Source organism: Mustela lutreola, chromosome 6 (assembly GCF_030435805.1).
Source record: "Mustela lutreola isolate mMusLut2 chromosome 6, mMusLut2.pri, whole genome shotgun sequence".
In the NCBI taxonomy this organism is placed as follows: Eukaryota; Metazoa; Chordata; class Mammalia; order Carnivora; family Mustelidae; genus Mustela; species Mustela lutreola.
The window spans coordinates 81,120,436-81,142,216 of record NC_081295.1 but is presented as its reverse complement, the minus strand read 5'-3'; the positions used below and the strand labels follow the sequence as shown (position 1 = coordinate 81,142,216).

At 37.8% G+C, this 21,781-nt stretch overlaps 1 protein-coding gene across 2 annotated transcripts in view; it reads right to left on the bottom strand.

Moving 5' to 3' along the window:
* Positions 1-21,781, bottom strand: part of MAN1A1 (mannosidase alpha class 1A member 1) — a 167,325-nt gene that overhangs the window by 114,619 nt on the left and 30,925 nt on the right. For both annotated transcript variants that reach the window (XM_059177709.1, XM_059177710.1), the window contains exons 3-4: positions 10,832-10,928; positions 8,292-8,407 (exon numbers count right to left, since the gene is read on the bottom strand). In XM_059177709.1, coding sequence (XP_059033692.1) covers positions 8,292-8,407; positions 10,832-10,928 — 213 coding nt within the window. The remainder of the gene's footprint in view (positions 1-8,291; positions 8,408-10,831; positions 10,929-21,781) is intronic.

Sequence of the window (21,781 nt, the reverse complement as noted above, 5' to 3'; positions counted from 1 at the left end):
GAGGTTCCTCAAAAAAATTAAAATACCATACGATCCAGTAATTCCACTTTTGGGTATTAACTGAAAGAAAATGAAAACAACTAATCCAAAATGGTACATGGTATGCGTATGCATGTATGCGTGCACACACGCGTGCACACACACGAATACTACTCAGCCATGTGCAAAAGGATAAAACCTTGCCATTTGTGACATGAATGGACCTAGAATGTATGATGCTAAGTAAAATAAATCAGATAAATACCATGAATCTTTACAAATACCATATGATTTCATTTATATGTGGAATCTAAAAGAACAAATGAACAAACAAAACCAGAAACAGATTCACAAATACTGAGAATAATCTGGTTGTTGCCAGAGGTGAGGGAGCGGGGGAAATAGGTGAAGGGGATTAAAAAGCATAAACTTCCAGTTATGAAATAAATAAGTCACAGGAATGAAAAGTACAGCATAGAGAATATAGTCACTAATATTGCAATAACGCTGTATGGTGACAGAAGGTGCCTATTTTTATGTTGTAACCATTGCATAATGAATGGAATTGTGAAATCACCGTATTGTATACTTGAAACTAATGTAACACTGTATGTCAACTATACTTCAAATACAAGGGGGAAAGAGATAAAGTTACTTTTGCTACCAGTGTCTCTGTTATCTTAAAGAATATTCATTACAATCAAAGGTACAATCCATGTGGCTTATCAAAGACCACCATCTCAATGTGTTGCTAGGTAAGCACTGGGAATAGGCTAATCATCTATGCTTTGTCATTCTCAAAGCTCGGCCTCTCATACAGAGGTTTCACTTCACCTTAGTGAAGAAAAATGCTTTTTCATAGTAATTTTAATATAACTTTGGCTTTCACTGAGGTTTTATACAAGAAGTTGTTATCTCAAAAAAATTTCTACATATTCTATAAAATTCATACTGATGACAGTTTTCGATAGTTCCCATCCAAGGATGTAGGTAATCAATACTTCTTTGAGGTGACAGTAAAGAATAGGAAGCACAGAACTGAATTTAGAAATGCCCAAATATGAAACTCTTGATCATTTGTCCCTATGTTAATGATTTTCCCCTACCAGAAGCCACCACAAATCCCTTCTGAAAGTAGGCTAGATAAAAACAAGTGCCTCGACTGCACTTGAACTCCAGATCATTTCCAACTATTTCAAAATATGATACAGTCCAGTTTCTTGTGCACCTTTTCAGCTTGTCTTCTAGCTGAGTCTAGCACAGTTTCTTTGGAAATAGGACAAGACAGCTTTACTTCTCATTCACTTTAATTAGAATTTATTGACTACCTATGGAAAAATGCACTCTAATGAGGGCTATGATATTAAGATTACATGCTTAATTTTGGAGGACTCATTCTCTGGCTGCCTATGTATTTCTCAACTCTTTGTATTTCCTCTCCAATAAAAACAGGGTCACTGAGTTAGACAGACATCGTCACCCATAGCTCTTACTGGCTGCATGATTTGGGGCAGATTAATTAACTACCTTTTCATTTATAAAGACAAAGAAAATACCACTTACCCTGTATGGTGGTCACAAACACTAAACAAGATAGCCTATGGGGAAAAAAAAATCATCTAGCATACTTGGCAAGTTGCCATACTCTTTAAATGGTGGTTTCCTCTTTCCTTTCTTCTTTCCTAAGAGAACCTGGCCCTAGCTATCTATTCTATTTTTCCTTCTAGACTATAAGTGACATGAGGGTAAGTAATTGACATTTAAAGGGTATTTGATAAATAATACATGAATGGAATAATGAATAATGAGTAACCAAGAATTTTAGATTCTTTGTTTTAAGGATTACTTTGAATTAAAACCATAAAGCTCACCCATGGGAGTCTACCAATTGAGGTCTGTCCAGACCAGTGTGCCCCTACAGATACTTGAATGGAATACAAAGCTCCACCTGGGAAACTCTTGCTCCTACATATTATCCCAGTGATTTATTTTAAGCCAGTTATTAAAGCCATTTGAACTTTGTGCTACCAAGTATGCAAATTAAATCAACTTGCTATGCTTTAATTAAAGAAAATGAGTTTTAGTTAATGACCGTATAAACCAATAAAAAACATTTACTTTACACCTTTAAGTGATGCAAATTGAATATTTCACATACAAAGAAATTTATTTTTGACTGAAAGATTGGTTTATACTCAGGAGCACCACAGGATAAACCAAGTCTCAATTGCAGTGTTCTTGTTTCAGTTTCCTTCTTATTTTCCCCTTGTAATAAATTTGGATGCTTTAACTTTTTTTTGTAATACTCTCACATCGTCAATTATAATACTTTATCAGGAAAAAATATTAATTTAAAAACAAGCAACGGGGCGCCTCAGTGGCTCAGTGAGTTAAGCCTCTGCCTTCAGCTCAGATCATGATCTCAGGGTCCTGGGATCTAGCCCTTCATTAGGCTCTCTGCTCAGCAGGGAGCTTATTTCTCCCTCTCTCTCTGCCTGCTTCTCTGCCTACTTGTGATCTCTCTTTCCGTCAAATAAATAAATAAAATCTTAAAAACAAAGCAGAACAAAAAACAAGCAATATTTTATTCAAGCTGGAATAATATTACATGTCATCCCTAAAAATAACACAAATTTTCTCTCTTTGCTTAAGCTTTTCAAACTCTCTGCCCATCAGATAAATGGAGAAAGTTTGTGTTTTCAGAAAGAAAACTGCATAATTGTTGGTATAGTCAACTGAATCTCTGCGTAAATTGAGTGAGTATAAAACAAATTCTCATATAAGTTATATCAGAATCAAGTACAAAACTCCTAGCTGAGTAACTTTATAATAATTAGGAGAGTAAAACAATATAGCTTTCCTGAATCTTATTTACTAATTATATTTTTAAAAAAAATATTTATTTAATTTTTTTGGTGCAAAAAGGTGATTTTATTAAAGCAGGGGGACAAGACCCATGGGCAGAAAGAGCTGCTGCCTTTATTCACTAATTTTAATACAAAAAGTACTATCACTTAAATGTTATTAATAAACTTGTTTAAAGGAAAATATGACAATACCCAAAGAGAGAACTATAACAAATATATTTGAAGACCTCTCATATTAGCAATGGTATTAGAATAAGCAGAAATTTGAAACCTGTGGCTAAGAACATTTTGAAAGATACAGACCAAGATTACCAATAGGAGTTCTAAAATGGTATTTTATACAAGTCTATCAATTAATTGGATAACCAGGATAAAAATCCTCTAAAAAAATAAAAATACAATTTTAAATAAACAACATTAAGTCAGTAGCTTAGCAATCACTTAACAATAGTCCAATGGCTTTATCTTACAAGTATGGAAGCAAAAAAAATTGGCTCTTTTCCACAGTCTGATATGCCCTATTAGATTCCCTCTGCTTCCTCACGGGTCCCCATGGTCCACAGAACACATTCATGTCTCCTGGTAGTGGGCTAAAGTCAGCCAACTGTCTTCTGGTACCTTGTCTGTTAGGTTGAGAGGCCGTTGTCCTTAGTTCTTTTAAATAAATGATTCCAAAATTTCTCAGACTACTGCTGGTCATGAAAACAAAGAACTGTTGCAGTATTTAGTGATGTTTGGGGAAGCAATTCTTTTTTTTATTTTTTTCTTTTTGTATGTTATGTTAGTCACCATACAGTACATCATTAAGCAATTCTTTAATTATTAGGAATAGGGACCTGGATACTGTTCAGGTCTAGTAGCACTATGTGTACTTTCCTGTCCTCAATCATTCAATTTTAGATAAATAAGTTCAGTAAGGATGCAGGATACAAATTAATATATAGAAATCTGTTGCATTTCTATACATTAACAAGGAAGCAGCAGAAAGAGAAATTAAGAAAACAATCCCATTTACAACAGCACCAAAAGTAATAAAATACCTAGGAATAAACTTAACCAAGGAGGAGTATTCTGTAAAACTAAAACAATAGTGAAAGAAACTGGAGATGACACAAACAAATGGAAAGATATTCTAGGCTTATGGACTAGGAGAGCCAATATGACTAAAATGTCTATACCACGCAAGACAATCATAGATTAAATGCAATCCCTATCAAAATATCAACATTTTTCACAGAGCTAACACAAATAACCCTAAAATTTTTATGGAATCACAAAGGCCCACAAATAGCCAAAGCAATCCAGAAAAAGAACAAAGTTGGCGGCATCAGAATCCCAAATTTCAAGGTAGACAACAAAGCTGTGGCAATCAAAACAGCATGGTACTGGCATAAAAATAGACACAAAGATCAAAAGAACAATAGAGAGCCTAGAAATAGACACATGCTTATTTGGACAATTAATCTACGATGAGCAAGAATATGCAATGCAATGGAGCAAAGACAGTCACTTCAACATATGATGCTGGGAAAACTGGATAGCTACATGCAAAAGAATGAAACTACACCACTTTTTTAGACCACATGCAAAAATAAACTCAAAGTGGATTACATATCTATATGTGAGACCTAAAACCATAAAATTCCTAGAAGAAAAACATAGGCAGTAATTTCCCTCAGACAACAGACAAAAGCAAAGTGAGAAGATTAGAACTATACCAAAGTAAAAAACTTCTGCCTAGCAAAGGAAACCATCAACAAAACAAAAAGGCAACCTACTGAATGGAAGAAGATATTTGCAAATGACATATCTGATAAGGGGTTAACATCCAAAATATATAATATAAAGAACTTTTACAATTTAAGACCAAAAAAGCAATCTGATTAAAAAATGGGCAGAGAACCCGAATAGACATTTTTTTCAAAAAAGACATACAGCTGGCTAACAGATACATGAAAGATGTTCAACATCACTCGTCACCAGGGAAATGGAAATTAAAATCACATGAGATATCGCCTTAATGCACAAGAAATAACAAGTTGTTGGTGAGGATGTGGAGAAATAGGAACACTTGCGCACTGTCAGTGGAAATGCAAATTGGTGCAGAAACTATAGGAAATAGTATGAAGGTTCCTCTAAAACTTAAAAACAGAATTACCATGTGATCCCATATTCCACTAGTGGGTATTCACCCAAAGAAAATGGTAAGACTGATTTGAAAAGATATGTGAGGAAGGGAAAACTAAACGGGAAGAAATCAGAAAGGGAGACAAACCATGAGAGACTATGAACTCCGGGAAACAAACTGAGGGTTGCAGAAGGGAGGGGCATGGGGGGATGGGGTACCTGGGTGATGGGTATTAAGGAGGGCACGTGTGATGAGCACTGTTATATGCAACTAATGAATCGTTGAACACTACATCAAAAACTAAAGATACGGGGCACCTGGGTGGTTCAGTGGGTTAAGCCTCTGCCTTCGGCTCCAGTCATGGTTCCAGGGTCCTGGGATTGAGCCCCGAGGATCCAGCTCAGCGGGGAGCCTGCTTCCTTCCTCTCTCTCTGCCTACCTATGATCTCTGTCTGTCAAACAAATAAATAAAATCTTTAAAATAAAAACAACTAATGATACTATATGTTGACTAACTGAACATAATAAAAAATAAATTAAAAAAAAAAGAAAAGATATATGTGCCCTTATCTTTACTGCCGTAATAGTTATAAGAGCCAAGATATGGCAACAACCCAAGTGACCATCGATAGATGAACAGATGAATAAGATGTGATATATACACTTGGAATTTTACCTAGTCATAAAAAAATGATATTTTGCCATCTGCAACAACATGGATAGACTTACAGGGTAAAATGATAAGTGCAATAAGTCAGTCTGAGGAAGCCAAATACCATACGATCTCAGTCATATGTGGAAATTTAAGAAACAAAAGAAAGAAAAAGAAGCCAAGAGAAAAGAAAAAAGCCCCCCAAACCAGACTCTTCAATACAGAGAACTGTGTTAATACAAAGTAAGGGGATGGAGGGATGAAATAGTAAAGGGGATTAAGAGTATTACTTATCGGGACACATGGGTGGCTCAGTGGGTTAAAGCCTCTGTCCAGCTCAGGTCATGATCCCAGGGTCCTGGGATCGAGGCCTACATCGGGCTCTCTGCTCAGCGCAGAGCCTGCTTCCTCCTCTCTCTCTGCCTGCCTCTCTGCCTACTTGTGATCTCTGTCAAATAATAAAATAAAATTTAAAAAAAAAAAAGAAAAAAGAATATTACTTATCTTGATTAGCACTGAGAAATATATAGAACTGTTGAATCACAACATTGAAGATCCAAAACGAATATAACATTATGTTAATTGTATTTGAATTGGAGAAACAAAGAAACAAACAAAATACTGTAACGCTAGAAAAAAAAATATTTTATTTTGGAGGAATCCAGTTCCTGTTCCCCCAACCTTTCTTGAAAAGGCTGTGGAGAGAGACAAACCCTATTTAAAGGTAGGTGGCTGAATTTACTTATAAAAAACAAGGTGGGACAGACATAATAATAAGAGATAACGAACCCTCAAAAAGAAACAGAATTTTTTCTTCACTGTTTTAATTTTTCATATTCCATTCTATTGACAACATTAGAGCTACCACAAGTCATTCCAATCAGATAGCTGTGGAACCTTGAGCAAATCACCAGCTCCCTGGGTCTGTTTTCTCATCTTTAAAATGAAAGAGCTGAACACATTGATCTCCAAGGTCCCTTTATATTGGAATATGTCTTCTTTATATTCTCAATTCAATTATAAGGCAGATTAAACGCAGACTTATCTAATTGTCCTTTAAGGCAGTGATATCCAAAATGGGGTATATAAGGCAATTAATAAGACGGTTGGGACCAAATATATGAAATTTTAATTTACACAGGTTTTTAATGTAAAGAGTTTGGAAAAAGGTTTAGTTTTACTGATCTTTAGTATTCTGACACTGGTGTCCTCACTGGGTCTCTGGGAGATAAGAGCTCCACAAAGTGGGGGTGTTGACAGGGAAACACTCTTTCTTTGTCCATTCTCAACATACAGCATGCTGTTTGTACCTGGTTATGGGGATTTACAGATATTATCGGATGCATACCAGATGGACAAGAGGCTTACAATGTTTTCTGTGAAACAATCTCAGATTAAAAATAATACCAATAATGCAAAATTAACGAATGACTAGAAAAACAGCTGGGTCAACACTCTTCCTTTTCTTAAAACAAGTTTTTTGGTCAGCCTCATTATGTGAGGTAAAAGAGTGACTATGGAATTAGATTCACTCTGACATGATGTTGTCCTCCCAGATCAAAATTACTAAGTGTGGCAAGTGTTCATTCTCCTTAATTCTGAACCTTTTCCTTAGTGTATAATGGGTTTTGAAGTATTTGCTAAGAATGATCGTACACATACAAAGATTTTTTAAAAGATTTCAAATACATAGTGACAGCATTCTATACAGATGGGGGTATACAGTGAACAAAGGTTGAAGCTGTTTATGTGTGAGTGTGGATGCTGTTTACTGGAAAATCACCATGGTATTGCTGCCTCAGCCTTCAAGTGGCCTGTGGGGGACCTCTGACAGCGCTTGCCTCTCCCTCACGCAAGTGCAGCCCTGGAGAACAGCCCGCAGAAGCATAAGCAAATTCTAGTCCCTGATATGACTCCTCTAGTCGCCCTTGTGACCAAGAGTCTCCCTCACCCGCCAGGGCCTTTCCTTTGTGTACTCCTTAGAAAAGACCCCTGTGGCACTCACCAAAACCTAGCTCTTTTTGGTTTGATTTGACCATTTTGGCCTTAGCCTAGGACCCCACAGGCCTATAGCCACCCTAAGAAGGGCATGTGCCCCAGGTCCTGTCTGTCCTCTGCCTCAACATCTCTGTGTGACCCCTGGAGGCTGCTGTGTACTTCCTCAGGACCTGTGAGTAATAAGCTTCTCTACCTTAATTTCTCTGGGGTCTTTTGTTGAAATTTAGCACATCATCTGGCACCCAGTGTTCCACTGAACAAAATCAAAACAACGTCATGGCACAGTGCAAAACAGGACTTGTGGAGCCACATGGTCTCACGGCCCTGACATGCTACTAGCTGTGCTCTGGGTAAAGCTCGGGAGCTCCAGTTTCTAAACTGTGCAGAAGGAAAACAAGGCCCATCTCACAGGATGGTTGTGGCACTTGAACATGAACACTTGGCACATGAAGGTCTCAGTAAATTTTAATTTCTTTTTCCTTCCTCTGAATTTGCCAAAAAATAAAGACGTACTTATGTAGTAAGGGAGGGCAAGAATACAGTGTGGTGCTATTTAAAATTGCATTATTTGTTTCTGCTAGGTCATATAACACAATAATTGGCCCCACAACAAGTTTGTCCATGTTAAGCTGAGATTTAAGAACTGAATTGGCAACTTTTAACTCACCACATTAAAATCTAGATTTTCTTCAACCCATGATTTTGCCTCTTCAAATTCATCTTTCATTTCCATTATAAAAAGTGTATCCAGGGCATCTACTATTGTTGCTCCTTTAATACTACCTGAAAATATCAGAAAAATATATACTGATTAAAATATTTGACAGACATACAAGCAGATTGACCAGTTACTTGGAAAGGGACAGGCAGAGGATAAACTGAATTTGTTAATAAAGAGTAATACTAAACAAAGTCTAAAATTCTTTCACTGAAAGAAAATTTAAAAGCTGCATTAAAACCCAACTAATAATGATTACAGGCTGTGGATTGATACACTAATCTTTAAAGTTTCTTCTGAGTAGTAGAAAGTAACTCTTAGAAATTTCAGTTGTGGCTGCATTCTCTAGCAAGAAAAAAAATAGATCTGAAACAATGGAGCAAGGCACGTATTAATTTTAATGTAATCACATCCAAGTGCACCTGTGAAAAACTTTTAAATATAATTAGAACTAAAATTATGATAGCTCTAAAAAGCCATTCTTCAAAAATGGAATTCACCCCCCTTTGAAAGCTTGACTGATCCTAACCTCCCCTCCCCGCCATGCAGCCCATCTCAACTCTATGATTCATTTCCTCCAAACTGCCTTGACGTGAAGACTTTACATTGGTCTTACACTCATCACTTACTGTCTTCCATTATAAATACTTGTGTGCATCTCTTTTAGTCTGTAAACTTTCTCAGACTGGAGAAGTCATGTCTTCTTCATCTGCACATTCCATACGAAGGGACTGAGTATGTCTCAATGCTTCATAATAATTTTAAAAATTCACCAACATATGAACAGAGAACCAAATAATCTCTTTGATAAAGATTATGACAAATCTACACAAAACTGATTTTTTTAAAAATTTCTTTTCAGTGTAATAGTATTCACTGTTTTTGCACCAAACCCAGTGCTCCATGCAATACACACCCTCCCTAATACCCACCATCTTGCTCCCCCGCAACCTCCCACACCTCGCCCCTTCAAGACCAATTTATTAATGATACAGGCAAATTTCATAGAGATAAAAGCAAAAATAGAATTAGATTTTTAAAAGTTATGGTGAATAATGAAATAAATAGAGGCCTCTGACTCTGCATGAAGCTTCTGAATTTGTCTTCAATTCCCACATCTCATCACCTATGTTACTGAAAATACTTTATAAAAACATCTGAAATCACTTCTGCTGCCACTACTCCAGGTTTGGGCTCTCTTCATCTCTAAACCGTGTCTCTTTAATAGGTCCACCAGTCTTTTTTCCACTTTGCCAGCTCTTCCTAACTGTTCTTACAATTCCCTTCTCCCTACCTGGGTTCCCACTTCATATGAATATCTGCAGTTGAGATGAATATCTACTGTACGATCTAATGCTTTGACAACTCACTATTTACACACAGGTCTTCTGCACGAGGCAGAAAATCTGCAAAGACTTGTATTGTGTTGATTAACACCAGTGCTAGAAGGACAGCCAAACACACGAAGATCCTGAATAAATGGAAAAGCATAGTGTGGTGATTAGGACCACAGGCTTTCACCTTAGCCACAACTGTGTTCTGGCCTCAGCTCAGTCAGTTAGTATGTGGCTAATATGAGGCAAGCTCTTCTGAGCTGCATTTTTCTCATCTATAAAATGTGTATAATAATGAGGTTAAATGAGACATCACATAAATGGCCCTTGGCACGTGTCAGTTGATACCGTTGTTTGTTATATGACTTGATACTATTTAACACCTTCAGTCACAGTATAAGTCACATTTTCTATGGGGAATTAGGAAGTCTCAGAATAAGACTTTATCCCCTTCATCCTGTCGCTTATAGGCAAAACTATGCCTGTTAAAAAAGAATCCAGTGGGATAAGAAGGGCACTGGGTACCTCTGTGACCCAAGGAACCCAACATTTCAGTTAACTAGCTTCCTCACCTCCTCAGTGGGAATGTTATTAACACCCCCAGTACCAATCACTGAGGGATGCTGTGAGGACCAAATACAATAAAGCATGCCAAATTCGATAAATGGAAGTTGAAATAACTGATCTAATCCACTCCCACTTTCTGTTCTGTGGCACAAACAGGAGAAACCCAGAGCTAAAGCTAAGAGTCACCAAGATACAGTGAAGCTCACCATGAAAGGTTGCCTTGACCAGATTATCAATAAAGACACTACTTTTACTTGACAGGAACCAGTGAATACCGCTGACCACAGGTTCCTCTGCTGGGTCGCACCCTTGCAGCTAAAACTCATGATGCTGTACCTACATCCATTAAACGAGAATCTTTGGAAGTGTCTCCAGGCATTAGTATTTTTTTCAAGGGATGAAAGTGATTCTAACATAGAGTGCTCTGTTGGAAGGACACATTATGCACAGTCCTTGCAGGTAACTCCTATCAGGTATGCACGTTTCCTCACAACCAGGTGGAAGGGGCATATCAACATCACCACCAACAAGTTCTGTCAACTGGAGAAAAGTTACTGTCATTAAGAAACCAAAGCACATACTACTCACCAAATAAACTACTCGAATGGCCTTCTTTTGATATAGGTTTCAGTTCATTTAATCCCCAGGCATACCGTTTATAATTATTCCAAGCATGTTTCATCATCTGAGAAAAGAAAATGAAAACGGGATTATAATTTGAATTTGAGAGGTTTTTGCTGAAAAATAGATCATACATGAAAGACCTAAAGGTTAAAGTTTTAAAACTCACTGCTTAATTAAAAGGATGATGATTACTTAAAAGGGTGACAGTGGTATGAATAAACTAGCACACACATATACACATTGCCTTTTTAGATTTCCAAAAGGAGATTTCTTTAAAAGAGTACATATCATTTTTTATTTAAATTCAATTATCCAACATAAAATACATCATTAGCTTCAGATGTAGAGTTCAAGAATTCGTCAGTTGCGTATAACACCCAGTTCTCATCATATCACATGACCTCCTTATTGCCCATCACCCAATTACCCCCTCCCCACATTCCCTTCCTCTCAAGTAACCTTCAGTTTGTTTCCTATAGTTAAGAGTCTCATGGTTTTTCTCCCTCTCTGATTTCTTCCCATTCCGTTTTCCCTTCCTTCTCTTATGATCCTCTGTGCTGTTTCTTATATTCCACATCTAAGTGAAACCGTATGATAATTGTCTTTCTCTGATTGACTTATCTTGCTCATCATAATACCCTCTAGTTCTATCCACATCAATGTAAATGGTAACTATTCATCCTTTCTGATAGCTGAGTAATATTCCATTGTGTGTGTGTGTACACACACATACAGACACACACACATATACCACATCTTCTTTATCCATTCATCTGTCAATGGACATCTCAGGCCGTTCACAGCGTGGCTATTGTGGACATTGCTGCAATGAACATTGAGGTGCATGTGCCCCTTTGGATCACTATGTTTGTATCTTTGGGGTAAATACCTACTAGTGCAATTGCTGGGTCATATTGTAGCTCTATTTTTAACTTCTTGAGGAAACTCCACACTATTTTCCAGAGTGGCTGTGCCAGCTTGCACTTCCTTCAACAGTGTTAAGAGGGTTTCCCTTTCTCTGCATTCTTGCTAACACCTGTTGTTTCCTGACTTATTAATTTTAGCCCTTCTGACTGGTGTATGGTAATATCTCATTGTGGTTTTGATTTGTATTTCCCTGATACAAAGTGATGTGGAGAATTTTTTCATGTGTCTGTTGACCATGTGGATGTCTTCTTTGGTAAAATGTTTGTTCAAGTCTTCTGTCCATTTCTTGACTGGATTATCTGTTTTTTGGATATTGAATTTGGTAAGTTCCTTACAGATCTTGGATACTAGTCCTTTATCTGATAGTCATTTTCAAATATCTTCTTCCATTCCAAAGGTTGCCTTTTAGTTTTTTTGACTGTTTCCTTTGCTGTGCAAAAGCTTTTTATCTTGATGAAGTCCCAAGTTCATTTTTGTTTTTGTTTCCCTTGCCTTTGGAGACATGTCTAGCAAGAAGTTGCTACAGCCAAAGTCAAAGAGGTTGCTGCCTGTGTTCTCAAGGATTCTGATGGATTCCTATCTCACATTTAGGTCCTTCATCCATTTTGAGTTTATCTTTGTGTGTGGTGTAAGAAAAATGGTCCAGTTTCATTCTTCTGCATGTGGCTGTCCAATTTTCCTAGAACCATTTTTCCATTGGATAGTCTTTCCTGCTTTGTCAACGATTAGTTGACCATAGTGTTGAGGGTTCATTTATGCATTCTCTATTCTGTTCCATTGATCTATGTGTCTGTTTTTATGCCAATACCATACAGTCTTGATTACAGCTTTGTAATATAGCTTGAAGTCTGCCATTGTGATGCCACCAGCTTTGGTTTTCTTTTTCAACATTCCTCTAGCTATACAGGGTCTTTTGTAGTTCCATACAAATATGAGGATTATTTGTTCTAGTTCTGTGAAAAAAGTTGATGGTGTTTTAATAGGGATTGCACTGAATGTGTAGATTGTTCTAGATAGCATAGACATTTTAACAATACTTGTTCTTTCAATCCATGAGCATGGAACATTTTCCATTACTTCGTGTCTACGAAGAAATGGACACTTTCTTTCATAAGTATTCTGTAGTTTTTAGATACAGATCATTTACCTCTTTGGTTAGGTTTATTCCTAGGTATCTTATGGCTTTTGGTGCAATTGCAAATGGAATCGATTCCTTAATAGCTCTTTCTTCTGTCCCACTGTTAGGGTACAGAAATGTAACTGACTTCTGTGAACTGATTTTTATATCCTGCCATGTGGCTGAATTCTTATAGGAGTTCTAGCAATTTTGGGGTGGTGTCCTTTGGGTTTTCCACATAAAGTATCATGTAATCCGAGAAGCATGAGAGTTTGACTCTTCTTTGCCAATTTAAATGCCTTTTATTTCTTCATGTTAAGTGCTGAGCCTAGGACTTCCAGTGCTATGTTGAACAACAGTGGTGAGAGTGGACATCCCTGCCATGTTCCTGACCTTAGGGGAAAAGCTCTCAGATTTTCCCCATTGAGAATGCTATTCACTGTGGGCTTTTTGTAAATGGTGTTTATGATATTGAGGTATGTTCCCTCTATCCCTACATTGTGGAGAGTTTTAATCAAGAAACAATGTTGTACTTTATCAAATGTTTTTTCTGCATCAATTGAGAGGATCATATGTTTCTTGTCTTGTCTTTTTTAATGTGATCTATCACGTTGATTGATTTGTGAATGTTGAACCACCCAGGCATCCCTGGAATAAATCTCACTTGGTTGTGGTGAATAATCCTTTTAATGTACTGTTGGATCCTACTGGCTAGTTTCTTGGTGAGAATTTTGGCATCTATGTTCAACAGGGATATGGGTCTGTAATTCTCCTGTTTGGTGGGGTCTTTGTCTAGTTTTGGGATCAGGGTAGTGCTGGCCTCATAGAACAAGTTTGGAAGTTTTCATTCCCTTTCTATAGTTTGAAACAGCTTCAGAAGAACAGATATTAGTTCTTTAAATGTTTGATAGAATCTCCCTGGGAAGCTATCCAACCCTGGACTCTTCTTTGTTGGGAAACTTTTGCTTACTGTTTCAATTTCCTTGCTGGTTATGGGTCTGTTCAGGTTTTCTATGTCTTCTTGTTTCCATTTGGTAATTTAAAAAGAGCATATGTCATTTTTAATTCAGTTCTCAGAAATTTAGCTTATCATAAAAGGATGAACCATTCTTACATTTATTTATATCACTCTCAAGAAAGATTAACTCTGCAAAGAGCCTATATTTAAGATTCTGGGTTTTGCACAAATTCTGTCAACCTCATAGTATATAGACAAATATAAAAGGCTTTAACTTTAAACACTTTGATGTATTTTGACCAAGTCAATGTTGAGAAATCTAGAAGACATAAATGAAACTCTATGATTATACCTAAATTTGGGGAAACTTTAGCCTGTTTTACTATAATCAATCTTGAATTGTATATACGTATATATATCTGTGGAACTGAAGACTGATCCTGTATACTCCCAATCTACGTTCCTTGTACCAGGAAGGGTTTTAAAGGCAAACCCTCTCTACCACAAATGGTATAAATTATTTTTAAATTAATTTTAACAAAATTAATATCTCTACATATAATGAAAACCAAATTAATTTCTCCTGGCTTATAGATAAAGTTCTGACTCATTGTGCTAAACATTAACTCTAGTAGAAAGTGAACGATTTTCAAGGGGAGAAACTGTTCTAAGAGCCTGTCAAAATAGTTATATAACAACTGTATAACAGTTGTAGAATTTTTTTATAACTCAAAGAATACAGTTATTTTTGTATTCATTTTTTAAAAAGGGCAGGGGATTCTCCATGTGTCTAGAATTTATTCATGCCATTATTCCCAATCCATTAGCAAAGGTAAGTAAAATATGGACATAATTTGAAAATATTCTAATCTGGCTCCATATCTTAAAATATCTTAAAAAGCATCACCTGAAGTTACAAATACCACATGGGGGCTGTTTGTCACTAAAAATCTTCAGTGAGATCAATATAATTTTATTAATAAGTCTTCATATGTCCCTGAACACAATAATAAACATTTCTCTTTAGCCAATTTGTATATTATCTTCCTATCTCACCACTATTATTATGAATAATAAGTACTAAATATCTGTACAATTTGCTGGATAGTCTGCTAAATGCTCTATATTCAGTATGGTACTCAATTATAATTACAACTCTGAAATGTCGTATTATGATTGTTTAGTAGATAAAGAAACTGAGGCCTGGAAGTTAAAACCCAAAGAACTTTGTTCAAGGTCGTGTTATTTCTTCACAGCTGAAGAGCCAGGGTTCAATCCCTGTGTTGGCCTGACTCCAAAGCCCTGGCATTAACCAACACATTGCATCATCTTCCTTGAATGAGTCAGCATCAGAATCTTCCTTTGATGAATCAGACTGTTGATCTTCCACCAGTCAACAGAATGTGGACAAGGTAGCATTTTCAAGACTTTCTCCTTATAATTTTATTAGAAAGTATAATAGATTTACAGATAAAATAACCTGACTTATAATCCCTATTATGCCACTGATTAGTCCCATAAACATGGATGAGTCATAGCTTTTATGAGACTTTATTTATCTGAAAAAAGGGGATCATAATTCCTCATGGGGCATATGTAACATAGCTTATCATTGCACCTATTGTACTGCTTCCAACATGGGGGGGTAATCACATGTTTATTGAATTTAAACCTACACAGAAACCAATTAAATTTATATCACAGAAAAAGACACCAATGAGCTTCTGAAAAGACTAGGGATATGACATCCACAAAAACACCTTGAGATTACATCTGAGTTTGATTTGGCTTTCCTATTAAACGTACTACATTTGGTAAACTTCATTCCTGTAAATTTCCAAAGACACTTAATAAATTCAAAAGCTTTTGAAATATACCTGACACGAGAACAATCACAACAAAAAAATTTTATGATGATTTGTTTCAGCTCTAAGTCTGAGTGGAAAGCAGAGTCATATACTATTAATGACTCAAAGACGGCATAAATCTTTCGATAAAAGACTGCTGCTTTATCAAAAATTATCATTTATATATGTATCACTAGTACAGAACCTCCTTGAGTTACCTCTAGTATATATTAACCTTTCTCATCTTTTTTCCCCAAGGGAAAATGTGACACTAATTGCTTTGCTTACTACATTTCGAAAGTTGCTGTGACACATTTCTCAAAATGGGTTCCTCATCCCATGAGATTTCTAGGGTTAGAGAGTGGAAAGAAAAATAAAACCATGTGGTCAAAACACCTTGAATGGAGCATAGAGTGGTTTCTCCAGGACCTCATGAAATGAAAAGGAAAGGCCATCTTGTTAACTGATTCCGGTGGCTGATGACCTCTGGAAATGATTTACCAAGTTAAAGCCAAACAGAAAACATGGTTTGTGTGTGTTTGTGCGTGTGTGTGTGTGTGTGTGTGTGTGTTTAGAATAACACAAAGAAAGAACTCACAAGTCGTATATAAAGTCAGCTTTGTAACTACGATTTATGACTTACACAAAGATCCGAAAACACTGAAATGCTACTGGCCTCTCATTTTACAATATTAAGCCACTAGCCAGCTGAGGGAGCTTGGCGATGAAGGCATTTAATCTCTCTAGACTCAGTGTGCTTATGAGCTGATGTGATAAGAAGGTCACTTCCAAAATTCAACTACTAATAAAGAAATCCATGGATTGGATTAATTTTCATCTTCACACGCTCCTTAATTTTATTTTGTAGTCTTTCATCAGTTTAATTAGAGTTGTACGGCCTGACATCCCAAGTAGAAGAGTTAAAATAGGCCCAAACTAGAGGACGATTAGGACTTCAAACACAGTAGTGAAACCTCATGAAAGAAACAAAAAACAAAAACCTGAAAGCATAAGAAAGATTTTCTATTTTCCTGAATGCTTAGTTGCATTTGTGAGGGGTATAGCCAACACATGGTGTGAATGGAAAGAAACAGAAGAGAAGGATACAAAATCCCAAAACAGCAATCCTGACCAAGAGAAACTTGAATTCAGACATAAAATATCCAAAAAATATCATTATTTCTCCTTGACTCTCTGCTTATCAATGATTCTTCCACTAGCGCTTTCTTTGCAATTGGCATCAGGTCTAAGTAATTAGGCAATGTCATTTATTGTCTGCTACACTATGAATAACAAGATGCTAAAGGATTAAAAGGAAAGTGTGCACGAGTGTATCACGCTTATAATCTAACAGATAATGTATGGAAGCTTAACACTGTCTGTTTTTACATACTCACAAATGTTTATAAACATAGCAGAATAAGAAAACTTATGTATGCAACTCTACTGTTGTACCTAATGATCTGTTTTCAATTTTATGTCCTGACCTAATCAAAGACATGAGAAGCCACAAACAAAAATATGCCTGAATTTCCCCAGGTATGTATAGATTTCATAAATTACATTTTTGTTGCTAGGAACTACCCTTACAAATATTTTTATCTGCTGATGCTTTAATCATATGATCTTAAGTTATTCCCCACAGATACATTAAAGATCTTTTTGAAAATCTCACTGTTTTTGACAGACAGATCTTATGAAGACTTGAGCTTTTTCATTGCCCCTTTAAAAAAAAGTCTGCAAGCTCAAGTCCCACTTGTAGCCCCCTCCTGTGTGGCCTGAAACAACATTTCCATCCTTTGTACAGCATGATCAGAGTAAGTTCCTGGCCCCAGGTGACTGATCTAGGGTGCAGTGCCTGACCCAGAGGCAGACAACTAAGGGCTGATCACGAGCCCTGGAGGGGAGGTGCCTGGATGTGAGGTTCTCTCTGACGGATGGACCAATCTAATCCTCTACCTATTGAAGCAGAACTGATATTCACAGAAAATCCAGAGGCCAGAGTGAGGGAGAAGCAGAGAAGCACAAATACACAAAGGGAAAAGGGCATTAAAAGGGAGTTATGAGGCAGGTAAAACCATAAGGGAGATAGAAAGTTGAGGAGAGAAAAGCAAGAGGAGGCTGGGAAGCAGACATGGTGCCCCCGGGGAGTCAGGTTAGGTCTGTAGAGCTGCTCTAGCACTACAAACAATGCTGCTGAATCCTGAATGTTGATGAATTACCTTCTACTCCAAGAGGTGTGGTTCTGCCTGCTGAGACTGTTTGCTTACTTCCCCATGTGTCCTTACAGAAAATGTACTTACTGAAGAGGAATGTGAAAGAGCAGGTCACAGGGGCAGGCACTGGACAAACTGGGTTCATACTGCTGTTCTGCCACCATTAATGTGGTTCTGAGTAAGGCAAGGAATCTCTCTGAACCCACTTTCCACACCCATGAAATGTAAATAAATAAAAGGACTAGCCTCACTGGTTACCATGATGATTAAGTAAAATAATGCATGTAAAGAACCTAATACACTGCCTGACACATAGCAAATACATGATAGATTATAAGCACTATGCTTATTTTTATTAAAAGCCTAAGCATGTCTCTGATCATTGAGCATCACACTTTTTCCTAATAACATATATAAATAGGAGGAGCAAATATACATAAAACCAGGCAAACCTATTTAGCACACAAACTCTAAATCTATACATTTAAAAATATACACAACTATTTGGTATCTAAAAGGGGGAAGAAGAAAGAATGATGTAGGGCAATATGGGTCAGCTTTGATTCTGAAGGTTCATATACTGGCTTTCTTGAAATCTTAGTTGTGTTGGTGCTTGTATAGGAGGTTTGCCTGAGGGATTTGGGGGCTGATCTAGGGTACAGATATGCCCACCAGAGGCAGTAATGCACAACAAGCTTTATTGGGTGGTGCCTGGCCAGGGCTGCAAGTCCTTCACAGCAAGACTGTCCAGGGGCGCCTGGGTGGCTCAGTCAGCAGAGTAGCTAACTCTTGTTTTGGCTGAGTTCATGATCTCAGAGTGGTAGGATTAAGCCCCGTGCAGGGCTCCATGCTCAGTGCGGCATCTGCCTCTTCCTCTCTCTTTGTCCTTCCCCCTACTCACACAGGCACACTCCCTCTCTAAAATAAATAAATATATAAAATCTCTAAAAATAATAAAAAAAAAAGGCAAGAAGAGACTGTTCAGGCTTAAGGAAAAGAAGTCAGCCTCCAGAAAGAAAGGAGAGCAAGGAAATTCCCAGGAGAGAGGGAGCTCGCATCCTAAGTGACTTCACTCAGAAGCATGACAGGGAGTCTCTGGGTCAGAGAGCTCCAGAAGGGAGTAGGACCCGAGGGTATTAAAACCACCAGTCCTATTATCAACGGTCAACAGATGCTGGGTAAGGTTTCACAGAGTATGGAAAGCAGGCAGGCTGTAAATGGCTAATACTCTGCTTGTATTTTTTTTTCTTAAGCAATTAGTTGCGTAAAAATTTGAATTTTGTATCAGTGGGCTATATTGAGCTAACAATGTTTTGGCCTACATACATGAGCAACTCAAGGACCAAAGTACGGAGGCCACCTTTGGCTCATTTATATAACAACTTGGCATTTGGCACTAACTGGAAGAAACTGTAGTCCAGTGACATTAATATACCCCTTGTTCTAGGGGATGAAAGCCTGTGCCTGATTCAGGCGAGGTCTAGGGTGTGACGTCAACCTACCTCACTGATTGTTAAAGCAGGAATGGATAGCCTTCACTCTTAAAATTATACTTACAGCTGATGTTTTGTAAAACACGGATTTTAAAAGCCTGACAGTAGATTATATCAAACTCTGCCTGAAATGATTTGATTGTTCCATGAAAGTGCTTCTAGAACTTTCAGATAAAATCTCAACACAAAACATTTTTAGGATCACTGTATCAAAGTTCCTTCTTTTAATCTTTGGTGGACTGATAAGTGGCAGAAAGGAAAAAGTAGTTTCAGGGAATCAAGTCATAGCTTCTCCAAAACCTCAATTATCCATTGGAAAAGAATTTCTAGATGCTTGAACACAAGACCTAGCCTCGCCCTCTTCTTATCTGAAGAGACAGCCCTGCTTACATTTCCCTGTGGGAATGAAGCCTGAGAGAACCGGAAGGAACATCAGGCCAAGGAGAGACCTGGAGCTGAGGCCGGATGTCAGAGGAAGCAAAGCAAGCAGGCTTCTCCTGGGAGAGACGGAGCCCTGCTGCCTAAGAGTCTGATCTCACAAACCCTTAGTTTTCTCACTCTTAAAAAATAATAATCAGTTGGAACAAACGTACCACTGTGGAGCCTGATGTTAATAGTGGGGTGTGTTGGACCGAGGATAAATGGGAACACTCTATATTTTCCATTCTATTTTGCTATGAATCTAAAGCTGCTCTAGAAAAATAAAGTATATATTTTAGAAAAGAGTAACATCACCTTCCTGAGAGCATGGTCAACAGATCAAATCGGATAATGCACCTGGCTGACAGAAGAGGTCCAATGAACACAGCTGGCCTCCATCCACAGTACCTCCTCACTGCCTTCCTAGGCCACAAGAATTAAGCAGAGATAAGGGAGAACCACTTGAAAAAAGGGACACTTAACTACACTCAGAGTAGGCAAGGCAATTCAGGGAGACGTGAATTAATGGGGTAGAAAAGGAAAGAGGCCAATGTCACCAAGAGATGACAAAATTCAGAGCTTGGTATGACAACATTTAGAGGTTGCAGGCCTGGAGTCTACCACAATTACAGCGTTTAGCATCCTTTAATAGGCATCAAGATGCACTGAGGACAGTCCTGGTAATGATGATCTCCTGACACGGTTCTCCACGGAGCAAAGCCCAAGTCCAGTACCCTTCTATCTGTCACTGCCCAGCATGAAGAAAAACCCTCCCAGCCACAGCAGTTTCCAATTTTACCCCTTATCAAATTAAAACATTCATTCATGAGACTTTTTCAATTTATCTCTTTCAAATGCTGAAATAGGTTAGTACTCTGTCCCTTTCTCCAAGACTGCTAAGTTGTTCTGTTTCCAAGATTCCTTCTCCAAAGGTTATGATGCCAGTTGCTAGTTATTGAGTACCTACTGGTGGTACAATGTGAATTATAAATGAGGACAGAGCAGGATGCCAGATGTAGGAAATAAGATTCCATGTGACATACCTACATAAAATATATATGTTTATCTGACATGCAAATTTTAACAGAGTCCTGTATTTTATCCAGCAACCCTCAGACAGAAGGACAGAACACATCCAATACCTCCTTCCATGTCCAGGACCAGCTCCCTGGCTTGTGCCTTGCTCTACCTTGGGCCTGAAAGAGGGACTGAAAACTCCAGGGCCAGACAGAAACAGAATGGCCAGGTCCCAGAGCAACTGGAAATGATAGGGCAGGTGGTAAAACAGGAGTGAAGGCCCTGACTAAAGCCACTTATAAAAAATACTAAGCTTGCTTTTAAGATTTTGAGCCAAGTTTTTGATAGGTCTAAGGAAAAAAATAGTTTGCTAGCTAAGGAAAAGAAAATAAATCTGTGAGCCACAGATCAGCCCACAGACCAGCAGTTTGCAGTGCCATCTCTGGTTTATAGGCACATGTCTAGATCTGACCACTTTGTGTTTCAGTCTGTGGCCACATCGCTTACCCATGTGCACTCAGCAGGCCACGGCTGGCCCACCTCTGGCATAGGCAGTCCTCGATGCCTGCTCTTAGACTGTGCTGGCCCCACTATCATGCTGTCTCTTCGCCAAGAATGACTGGAGTTAGCAAGGTCCTTGAGACCCAAGATGTATAAAGCACTATGCATACGCTTCTCAGCAATGCTCTTCTGTTGGATTTCACATTCTAGAAAGCACTTAGAATTTTAAATGCTCTGTTTTATAAATCAAAGTGCAGGAGTGAACTTTGTCAATCATCTATCACAAGGCACCATAAGGGGAACTTGATAACAATTTACCACACTCTCTTCACAAGGTCCCTGGGAGGTATTATTATCCCATTTTACAGATGAGAAAGCTGAGGCTGATTACAGGTATAGAGGAAGAGCAAGGCTGTGG